The sequence below is a fragment of the Culex quinquefasciatus genome, chromosome 2 (assembly GCF_015732765.1).
Source record: "Culex quinquefasciatus strain JHB chromosome 2, VPISU_Cqui_1.0_pri_paternal, whole genome shotgun sequence".
NCBI lineage: Eukaryota > Metazoa > Arthropoda > Insecta > Diptera > Culicidae > Culex > Culex quinquefasciatus.
In genome coordinates this window covers 155,819,320-155,830,955 of record NC_051862.1, presented here as the reverse complement: position 1 = coordinate 155,830,955, position 11,636 = coordinate 155,819,320, and the positions used below count along the sequence as shown (strand labels likewise).

The 11,636-nt window shown below is 36.1% G+C and overlaps 1 protein-coding gene, 1 long non-coding RNA gene and 1 other non-coding gene across 3 annotated transcripts; 2 read left to right on the top strand and 1 right to left on the bottom strand.

The window, feature by feature from the left end:
- Nucleotides 1-6,475: 6,475 nt before the first annotated feature.
- On the bottom strand, nt 6,476-6,547 carry Trnae-uuc. The gene has a single exon. It is a non-coding gene; the product is annotated as a tRNA-Glu (tRNA).
- A 2,253-nt stretch (nt 6,548-8,800) lies between these two features.
- LOC119767913 lies at nt 8,801-9,232 on the top strand. The gene is made up of 2 exons (XR_005277788.1): nt 8,801-8,946; nt 9,013-9,232. It is a non-coding gene; the product is annotated as an uncharacterized LOC119767913 (long non-coding RNA).
- Nucleotides 9,233-9,599: 367 nt separating this feature from the next.
- LOC119766363 lies at nt 9,600-10,256 on the top strand. Its single transcript, XM_038250861.1, has 2 exons — nt 9,600-10,108; nt 10,170-10,256. The coding sequence occupies exons 1-2, from the start codon at nt 9,674-9,676 to the stop codon at nt 10,254-10,256; spliced, it is 522 nt and encodes a 173-aa protein (XP_038106789.1). The 5' UTR covers nt 9,600-9,673.
- Nucleotides 10,257-11,636: the final 1,380 nt, after the last annotated feature.

The following is an 11,636-nucleotide window of genomic DNA, read 5'->3' as shown; positions in this document are numbered from 1 at the left end:
AAAGCTGATTTTTTTAATTATTTGATATACCCCTAAGGGACTTTGCTAAAATTGGCTAGAACTATGGGATGATTTTGACCAATTTCGTCGGGGTCATTATTGTGGCCATGAAATGGGGTCCTTAAGCTAAAATTATTCTAAAAGTTGAAATTTTGAAAGCTGATTTTTAATTATTTGATATACCCCTAAGGGACTTTGCTAAAATTGGCTAGAACTATGGGATGATTTTGACCAATTTCGTCAGGGTCATTTTTTTGGCCATGAAATGGGGTCCTTAAGCTAAAATTATTCAAAAAAGTTGAAATTTTGAAAGTTGATTTTTTAATTATTTGATATACCCCCTAAGGGACTTTGCTAAAATTGGCTAGAACTATGGGATAATTTTGACCAATTTCGTCGGGGTCATTATTGTGGCCATGAAATGGGGTCCTTAAGCTAAAATTATTCAAAAAAGTTGAAATTTTGAAAGTTGATTTTTTAATTATTTGATATACCCCCTAAGGGACTTTGCTAAAATTGGCTAGAACTATGGGATGATTTTGACCAATTTCGTCAGGGTCATTTTTTTGGCCATGAAATGGGGTCCTTAAGCTAAAATTATTCTAAAAAGTTGAAATTTTAAAAGTTGATTTTTTTACTTGTTTTTTTAATTATTTGATATACCCCCTAAGGGACTTTGCTAAAATTGGCTAGAACTATGGGATAATTTTGACCAATTTCGTCGGGGTCATTATTGTGGCCATGAAATGGGGTCCTTAAGCTAAAATTATTCTAAAAAGTTGAAATTTTGAAAGCTGATTTTTTTATTATTTGATATACCCCTAAGGGACTTTGCTAAAATTGGCTAGAACTATGGGATGATTTTGACCAATTTCGTCGGGGTCATTATTGTGGCCATGAAATGGGGTCCTTAAGCTAAAATTATTCTAAAAAGTTGAAATTTTGAAAGCTGATTTTTTTAATTATTTGATATACCCCTAAGGGACTTTGCTAAAATTGGCTAGAACTATGGGATGATTTTGACCAATTTCGTCAGGGTCATTTTTTTGGCCATGAAATGGGGTCCTTAAGCTAAAATTATTCAAAAAAGTTGAAATTTTGAAAGTTGATTTTTTAATTATTTGATATACCCCCTAAGGGACTTTGCTAAAATTGGCTAGAACTATGGGATAATTTTGACCAATTTCGTCGGGGTCATTATTGTGGCCATGAAATGGGGTCCTTAAGCTAAAATTATTCTAAAAAGTTGAAATTTTGAAAGCTGATTTTTTTAATTATTTGATATACCCCTACGGGACTTTGATAAAATTGGCTAGAACTATGGGATGATTTTGACCAATTTCGTCAGGGTCATTTTTTTGGCCATGAAATGGGGTCCTTAAGCTAAAATTATTCTAAAAAGTTGAAATTTTGAAAGTTGATTTTTTTAATTATTTGATATACCCCTTAAGGGATTTTACTAAAATTAGCTAAAACTATGAAATAATTTTGACGGGGTCATTTATTTCACCATGAAATGGGGTTTTAAGCTGAAATTAATCCGATTAAATTAACTTTTGAGAGTTCTTTTTTTTAAATTTTGTTATATTCCCTAACGGAATTGATTTATTTATTGAGATTTTTTGAAGTGTGAATAACAAAAACTGTTATTCTTTTCACAGAGCCAGGAAGTCGGAGCTGACGTTGAAGTTCGAGCTGGAGTGAGACATCGGAGACTGCATCGGATTCAGCAAATTTTCAGCAACTTTTACTTGGAGTCGGAATCTGTGAAGTCGGGTATTTTTGGAGAGCTGAAGTCGTCGTTGACGTCATATCCTGCATCCAGAGTCGGAGTTGTCTTCAAAGTCGCTTGGAGGTACCTGACTCTGCAGCCCTGACTAGTACAGAGGAGTTATGGCAACTGCAGGTTTATTTGCAAATTACAAATAAACCAAAACAATAACTTTTTTTGTTATGGAGACATACAAGTTCAATAACATTTTTTGTTATTATGCTGCTCCACCTCTCCGCACAAAATAACAAATCTTGTTATTCCTTCATGATTCCTTCTGTGTTATTGGTTTGTTATTGCAATAACAACATAATAACAGTTTAAGTTATTCTTCGAACAAATCTTTGTTATTGATTTTTGTTATTTTAACAACTAATCCGATCATCCCAATAACATATTTCGATTTTCTCACAATATCAAAAACTGACCTTCCCAAGTTATTTCCGTCTGCTCGGGCTATCATTCTAGGTTGTATTCAAGATTGTAAATATTGTATTAAATCAAGTGAAATCAACATAATCGATGGTTTGTTGAATTGTAAAATAGAAACTTTTCGGTATTTTGTTTGATTTTATTTGATAATTGATCTATTTCCGACCTATTGTCTAATTTTGTAAAAAGCCTTAAAGTGTCCCATTTAATTTTAAAATGCAACAATGAATGTCATACAAAGTATTCAAAATAAAAAAGATTCACATTGCATTTAGCAACTTTATTATTTGCTATCAATTATTTACAAATGTGAATAAGTGTTGTCAAATGTTTTTCTCGCGAACAACACGACCATAAAAAGTGTAACACTTCCAAAGAGCCACTCTGACCATGTATGCCCATATTTGTCGGAAGTACCGACCCCCTCGCCACGGCAGCTCGCCGTGGCCATTGTCGTAATTTCGCAGGGAACCGTGCACCGTGTACGCGCGTCATCGCCGAGAAGAAAGTTGGCAATTTCTTTCGCGCGCGGAAGAGGAGAAAGGTTAGGTTAGGTTGTTATTTTTTTTTTCTTTTTGCGCGGCACACTTTTTGTGGACAGCCCCCGCTGCAATAGAAAAAATACCCGATGTGTGTCAATTTGCCAGCGAGACCACGACGAAAGAGGCAAGAGTAAATCGCTTTTTTTTATGCTTCGGAGAAAGTTTTCGGGGGGAGGCCCCCAGAATTGAGGTAACGACGACGGTGATGGTGACTGTGCATAAACTGCCACCACGTTGAATGCACAAACATAACGAGGACGTGAATGGGCTTGAAAGTGGTGTGGCTTGTTGTGTAGGGTGTCCATTGTTGGCGAAATTGGCAACGCTGACGAGGGTGTTTTTTTTTCACAATTCGATTTGATTTGGTAGTTTTTGCTAATCACAGCGTGTCAACGGTCGAGTGGAGAAATTTGGTCAGCTTCTTTGATAGATTGTTAGTGAATCGTAAAAAACGGCTTCTTAATATGGACTCATTTCTAATTTGATTAATTGAAACCTAAACACCTAAACAGGTCCATTTTTCGATATCTCGTGAAGGTGGAGCTGTACAAACCATTTAATTTTTCTGGACACGGTTTCAATAATTTGAAGCTCTTTCACAAATTAATGAATAGTTTTTAATCGCTACCATTTCCTGCTACTCAACTGTAAAAAATAAACATGTAATTTAATAGGAATTTTTTTTCGAGTCTCGCTTTTTTTTAAATCAAAATTTTCATTGGATATTTCGTGTTTTTTTGTAACTAAAACCATATAACTAAAATTTTGAAATAAATTACAGCGTTGAAAATTTGAATAATTTCTAAATATTTCTTATTATCATTTTTAAGTTTCATTTTCATTTCATTTCTGTGAAATAAACAATTTTTCTGCGGTCCTTTGAGGGTGGATTATTTTTTTGTTTTTTTTTCTGACGTCTTTGATTTTTTCTATGACCATTTCAGTAATCGAAAATTGTCATAAATAATTAAAAATATATAATGATCCTTAAGGGTGCACAGCAACGAAGGAAGTTGTTGTCTTCTTATACCAAAATTGTCAAACTTACGGACCCAATCCTGCAACTACGGAATTGTAAAATTAATGAAACTTTGCTGTAAATTACTTGGTACACAGTACTTTAGGGGATGAATAAAAAAATATTTCGATAGTACCCGTAGTTTTGAAGATACTAAAATGTCTGTAACAAAAATCTGGGTGCAAAAGCTCTGGTTGATGTGCACCGTTAAGCAAAAAAAAACTTTCGCAAACGCATATAAACCAATATGTTCGGCAATTGCCTAAGATCGCAAATCGACTTTTCTTTTTTTAATTGGAAGAAACAAATGTTAAAAGATGCAATTTTGCATGAATAGTTTTCTCATACAAGGTACCATTTAATTTATTTATTTTTATAAAAATGAGCAGAATATATCGCAATAATTTGATGACACTGAGAAAAATTCAATTTTCACATAATTAAAACCGCTTTTCAAAATATTTTTTTGCAAGAGTGCTGTTCCTTTATGAAGTATTTTTTTAAACTTCAAAAAACGAACAATTATAGAAAAATTTCGCCTTAAAATGCATATAGCATGAAACGGTGCACTTTATCGAAACATGTGTAAACTTTTACTTGTGTATAGTCATTTTCGATTGCAAATATTTAATTTTACACATTAAATAAGATTTTTGATATTTTATTTGTCAATCATCTAATTTTCGATATATTTTTCCAAAAATCGTATTTCCGGTGTAAGATTTTGCACTTTTCCAAACTTTAGCGCAAAAGATGCCTTTTGATCCCTTTAAAAAATTTAATAAATCAAAATTGAAAAAAGGTGTATTTTTGGAAGTTAATTTTCAACGACAAAAGTTAAATCAATCGTGAACATTTATATCCATGCAATTATTATTTTCGAAAAGTCTCAAGCGTGAAAAGTGAAAAGCAGCAAACTATATAGAAATAGGACCGGATGCCGAAAATTGGAGAATTTCCCTGTTATTCTGAATCGGCAGAAAAATCTGAGTGTGAACTAATCAATTAAAAGTTCATAATCCAAAGCCAACCCTCCCATTTAACGACCCGAGGACTGATACCACCCACATTTCCAGTGGCATTCACATTGAAATCTCTCTCCCGCTTCTTTCATCACAGCCAAAATGCATTCAAACCCAAAAGTGGGCCACGGCAATAAAAATGGAAATGTTGCTAGTTTCTTGCACGTATGCAAGTGTGTGGTTTACAAAACGAAAGGGCGTCCTCGAAATTGGGTCAAATTCCCTTTTTTTTCTTCCTTGGCTTTTGATCTCTTCTGACTGTATTGCTCTTTCTCTTTGCTCTCACGCCATACACCATATACTATAAGGTAGTATAGTGTAAAACTAGCACGAATCGCAGCGGCGATCACGATCGTGGTGGTGTGTGTTAGTGGTTGGAAAAGGGTCGATCGATCTTGGGGTGTCACGATCTTGAGGATCACGGCGTTCACGCACACTTGCTGAGAGTTTCGTGACCAGGAAGATCGTTGAATATAAATTTTATAAATTTCATAAAATAAATAAATAACATGAAAATTTTATGAAACTTGATCAATATCTGGTAGAAAGGCTTCAATAAACAGCAATTAGACGTTTGAATTTAGGTAACTGTTACTAAGTAATAAATAGCATGATTGGAAGTGAGCAGGCAGTAAAAAGTATATATATAATAATTTGTTGGTATAGTCAATAATATAAAATGACGTTAAAAAAAGAATACAATCCTAAACCTGACAAAAACATGATTTATAAAATTTCAATAAAATGATTCGAATTATATCAAAAACCATCAACTAACTTCCAATTCGATCACTGTATCAGCTAAATGTCAGCGGCCATCTTTCGTGAGTTCGAGGTTACGTACGCGGAACACGAACGACGATCGTTGACTCCGCGCTCGCCGGCCGCTGGAACTGAACGGTCGGGCCGCGTCGAGTCCGTTGACGGAGAACGTGCTCGCGAGAATGTAATAACAGCGGCTAGCGGCTGTCCAGAAGAGGTCCATTCGTAAATTACGTAAGTTTTGAATTGATCATATTTTTTCAAGAAGATCTTAGTATTTTCAGTAAAATAGGTAAAATCAATAAAAGTTTAAAAACTACGATTTCGTAATTTAGGGACGACCCCCTTGTTTACATGCGGTGCCTCAATCGATCAAAACACACACACCACGATCACCGTTGGCCACACGCGGAAGCAACCTGTCTGTGTGTGCGGTGTTTTATCGTTGTAGTTGCAGCTTGAGCTTAAACCTGGTGCGGCGAGCTTTCGCAGAGTTGAGTGCGCTTGGAGTTCAAGTTCAAAAACGGTCGTCGATCGCCGATGTGCTTTGAGACTGGTGGTTTCCGTGCGTCCACTCTCGAGTCTGTGCGAGAGTGCATCGCGCTGGGGACTCTACCTGACTTTAATTTATGACACTCTTCTTTTGTTGCTCCTTTGGAGCCCATTTAGGGCGACAATGCGTCAAGGTTTTTTGGAGAAGGGACTTTTCTGTGTTTTTATTTGGTACGAGCAAGTTGGAGTTCAGTCACTGCTGAGAGTAATGAAGAGGTTGAGTTGGTTACGTGTGGTCCAGTTTCTTTGAAGGAAATGCCCTTTATAAGGTCAATATTTTTATTAAATTATAACAAATTTTTAAGTATAGGTCGAAAATTTATAGTAGTAGCAGTTTTGTTGTTGTTGCATTATCTTAAAACCTCGATAAAAATATTTCCCATACCGGGAATCGAACCCGGGCCTTCTGGGTGAAAGCCAGATATCCTAGCCACTAGACCATATGGGATGGATGAGGGAGGAGGAAGCCGTTTCAAGCTTGTGTTTTGTTAACTTTGAGTGTGATGCCAAAGGCCAAGCGCATGGGCAGAAATTTCGGCCTGTTGAATGGTGGCATCGTTAACATGAATAAGATTGCAGATGAATGAAAGTTAGATTTTTTCACTATCTCAAAGAGGCCTATGGAATTTTCGTTTCAATCATCTTGAATCGTCTATTTCAAGCTAAACTATGCTTTCATGTTATTTTTTTAATTTAAAATGATTTACCAGTTTATAAGACCGGCCCGTGGCTTAATGGCTACGGCTCCCGCCTCATAAGCGGAAGGTTCCGGGTTCGATTCCCGGCCGGTCTCCTTGAAATTATTCGACTATAATTGAACTTTGAATATGAACAAAAAACGCATGGAACCAGGTGGGATTCGAACTCACACCTTTGGATTGGTAGTCAGATGCTCTAGCCACTCGGCCACCGAGAGGTTTGACACATCTCGAGTGAATTAATCCGTAGTGGTGAAATAATGTCACAAGGTCATTAACTATATAATACTATATAATACAACAATCCCTTTCCCAACGCTTCCCCTACACACCACACACCATATTCTATAAATAACTCGAAGTGGTTGGTACGGTATGTCCCCACTTCTTCTTCTTCCCCTGATGATTCCATGAAATGTGGGTTCCGTTCATAGAATCTGTCTCTTGCGGTTAATGCAACGCAGTAGGCCGGGTGAGTGTAATACACTTCGGGGTTTCTCGAAAAGTACTGCAATCATTAATAATGACAAGAAGGAACTTGAGGCGTAATCTAACCATAAGTTCTTCCCGGATGCTTTCTTCGGACTGGCTGCGCTTGTGTTCGATTAGATTAGATTAGATTAGATAAAATGATTTACCAGTTTATAACTTATTAAACCAAACGGACTTTCTCTTCCTGTTGTGTTTTTTATCTGCCTAATAATCGCACAGCAAAAAAATATGCTAAAATATGTAATAAATAAATTTTACCAATATTGTAGAGTACTCATTTTAGAAAACACTGAATGTGGATAACCATAACTGGTGTTAGTGATTTTTGAAGAAATGTTCACGTGATAAAAAATGCAAACACTCACACTAATTTATTTATTTTTAAAGAATCGATTTTTCTTTCACTCTGCTCATGCTCAACAGAACATCAAACTTGTAGGACAAAAATCTTTTTTAAAACATCGAAATACAGTAGTTGTTCAGTAACTGAGCTTCTTTTTAATTGGGCGCTCGATAACTGGGCCGTAGCACAGTAAAAAATCAGACAAACGTCAAAAAACCAAAACAAACCGAAATGACCGAGGGATTGATGCATGCAAATCATGTTTAATCATAAAAAAAAACTGTTTTCAAACTTTTATTTAATTTCAAGTCACAATTCAAAAAATATGAAAAGTAAGCATTGTACATAATTTTGAGTTACTTTTATTTTTATAATTCATCAGGAAAATATCATGCATCGATGGTCCCCTCGTAATTTATCGTTCAGCCCAGTTAGCGAGCAGCATTCGGTGACTGGGCTACTTTCTCAGCCCAGTTACCGAACAAGTACTGTACTTAAAATAATTATTAGTAATCATGCCTTCTGTAAAAAAAAAATGACAAATCTAATCTTAAAAGAAAATTTAGAAGATCACACACAAAATTTAAACAGAAAAAAACAACAAAAACCAGCGGCACACGTCCAAAACAAAGTTAAAACTTAAAAAAATTAAAAGCCTCGAATAATTCCCTAAAATTTCAATCTTTGACTCTTTAAATTTATGAAAACTTTCGGGTTGGAAGTGTGAATTAAATTGTGTAACTAATTTAATTTTTTAGAGTCATATTTATCTGTGTTTTTTACTAACATATTCTATAATGAATAATGATGCAGTAATTTTTGAATTGAGACTTGGTTTCTACGCATTTTTCTACTATGTAAACGATAAAGGCATCAGTAAAAAAATAAAAACGAGGAAAAAAATGAAAAAGTACACACTAAAAAATTATGAATTTTACATCCAACGTAAACACGAATCTCATTTAAATTTATAAACTGTAATTGACTTTTCAATGTAAAAATGTGTCTGATTTGACGTAATGCTACAAATGACACCAATTTCATTGAAAATGTGATATTACATCTTTGGTCCATCACTCCAGTCTTAATTTTACGTCTTATAAGATGCACATAGCTGGAGCGTCATTTAAGATGTAATTTTGCGTCATACAAGCTATAATTTGTGCTGTCAAGACTGGCCTCGTTTGGCAAGGTCGGCCATGTTTGTAAACATAAGAAAACGGAGATCGTGAGACTCGGAACCTTTTTGGAGCGTTCTGAGAAAGATTCTTGGCCGGGAAAGGCAGGTGGGGCTGTTTGAAGACGTTTACTAAGGTCAGTATACTGGGTGTTATTAGTTTCTAATGAAATCTAAAGTAATCAATTCTATTTTTGCCACAGATTCCCCAAAATCGTTCGCAGCTGTCGCTTCTCCCGGAGATCGCATCGCAACGGCAGCGGAGAAGAATCGGCAATCAGCGTCAGCACCATGGATAAGGCCGTTTCTAGCCGTACAAATGCCAGAATTGTGAATGTTCCTGAAGAAGTTTTAAAACCGTGCTGGGGGAAGTGACAAAAGTGATCATCAGAACCGGCTAGCCGCTGCTGAAGGATTTGTAGGGAAAATCAGTGAAAAGTAGAGATTGTGAAGGTAAAAATATTTATATTTGTGCAAAGTGTCGAAAAATGTAGTGTTTGTTGAAAATTAAAAAACGAATAAAATATTTACTTTCTCTTGCACATGTCGTTTTTTTGCACACCCAATAAGAATGAACTATGTCCAATAAGAATCATTTCCAACAGAAAAGCGATTCATGTAATTTTACACGACCATAGCGGCTGACAAATTGGGTCGTGTAATTTTCAAAACAGATTTAATTTTGCGTTTTGTTTAACGCTCCAGATATGTGCATCAAATAAACATAAAATTACACGATTTTTTCGAAGTGTGTACATAAAAAATAAAAAGAACATAATAAATGTCAGTCGGCTACAATACACGGTGCCAATCAGACGTGCTACCTCCTCGCAGCAAATTCTTTTGTTTTCGTGCAGGCTCAAAATGAGCCCAACTCGAAAAAACACGATCTTCGTGGACTTCGGAGTCCTACCAGCTCGCCCACCGCTGGATTCCATAAAAACCTTTGTGGAAAAAAGCATGGGCCTTAATCCTGCCGGGTTTAAGTGCCTTCAACTGCACAACACCCGGAACGGCATCCTCATCGAGATGGCTGACCTAGCAACAGCCACCCAAGTAGCAGCAGACAACCACATGAAGCACGCACTCCGTTCAGGTGAGAAGAATTTCCTGATCCCGGTGTACGTTGACGACAACGCCGTCGACGTCCGGGTCCACGATCTTCCGCCAGGAATGCCCAACGACGACATCGCTGACGGAATGGCGCAGTATGGAGAGGTGCTGACGATTACGGACGACGTTTGGAAGAACTTCTTCCCCGGGATTCCAAACGGTGTGCGGGTCCTGAGGATGAAACTCTCCAAGCAGGTGCCGTCGTATGTCAGCATCAAGGGTCAATTAAGCTTGGCCACTCATGCTGGCCAGATCCCGACTTGCCGACGATGTGGACAGAAAAGTCACCCCGAAAAAACCTGCTCATCTGCAAAAGCAAAAAAGAAGACCGTGATCGCGAACCAGAAAAACGACAAACCAACAACGACGAATACTACTATTGTGCCAGCTGCAACAACAACAACAGTATCTAATCCCATCTCGAAGGTCACCGACGACGATGGGTTTAGAACTGTTGATAAGAAAGGAAAGTGTGTGAAACGACAACTTTCTGTCGAGTCCAAAACAACGCCCCAACAAAAGCGCAGCCAAATAAATTTCGACAGCGAAACTGAAATGGACGAAGACACGTTGAAGCTGATCAGTAAAGAAGAAAGCGCGAAATTAAGAACGGACAATTTTATGAAGTGGTGTGAGTTGATGTACATGCAATAAAAATGTATTTTTCTTTTAATTAAGAGGCGAATGCACAAATCGTGTAAAACCTCTATAATAAAAAAAAAAAAAAAAAAAAATAATAAATGTAGAGTTTTTCGTGTTTTTTTTTTTTGTACACGGGAAAAATAGAAATTTTGGAAAAAAAATGTGTCATAAGAGGGTCAAAGTTCGGATTTATTGAGAAATTCTAGAGAAGTGCTCTTACCTCTTTTAAAAATAAAAGGACAGCCCATGTCTAAATGCTAAAATTTATGAAAGCAATTTCCGCTGTCTGTAATGACGACTTAAGTTGGAATAATGCAAATACTCACAGATTCAAAATAAATCTGAAAAACATTTGTACGTGTTTTTTTAACGATCTACTTATTTGCATAAGAATGCCCAAATAAAAAAAAAATAAAAATAACGTTTTTGAACTTCTCTCTTTCACATTTCTAGCTGTCGTTGGAAAAAAATGTATGGTGTAAAAAATATATAACATAATTGGGGCCTAAACATAGGCTTACGGCTCGAAAAGGTATCACTCCCGGCCGGCCATTTGGCGGCCATGTTTGTTTTCAAAAATCATTAAAATCTTGATTCAGAATGCATCAATCAAACATTGGTTTTTACATGTTGTTTGTACACTGAAATAAAAAAAAAGTACCAAATTCTTAAATCCTAGGAATTTTGCCTCCTTTTCTTATTAAGTAATCCAAAAAACCCAATTACTAAAAAAGGAAAGGAGCCAAAATTCCTAGAATTTAGGAATTCGGTACTTTTTATTTATTTCAGTGTAGAGACATTTTAGATATCGTGATTAATCTTTCATTAAAATTTATTATTTTCTGGGCTCTGTATCCAACACTAGCAAAAGAGAATGACACCATCTACGCCCTTAAATTGCGGTAAAACTTATTTTTCACAACGGTAAAACTTATTTTTCTAAGCAAAATAACCCTTGGGTTTGGAATGGATATTTACATCTATTTTGATAAAATAACTTCGCAGTATTTCTTGACAGAAAGTTTCTTAATCCATCGTAAAATGTTGTCTCGTCAATTTTTGTTTGCATTGT

Excerpts from the sequence above, each read along its gene's own strand:
- LOC119766363 (XM_038250861.1), top strand. The coding sequence starts at position 9,674 with ATGAGCCCAACTCGAAAAAACACGATCTTCGTGGACTTCGGAGTCCTA. Across the intron at positions 10,109-10,169 it reads GGGTCCTGAGGATGAAACTC|GCCAGATCCCGACTTGCCGA; the intron begins TCCAAGCAGGTG and ends CCACTCATGCTG.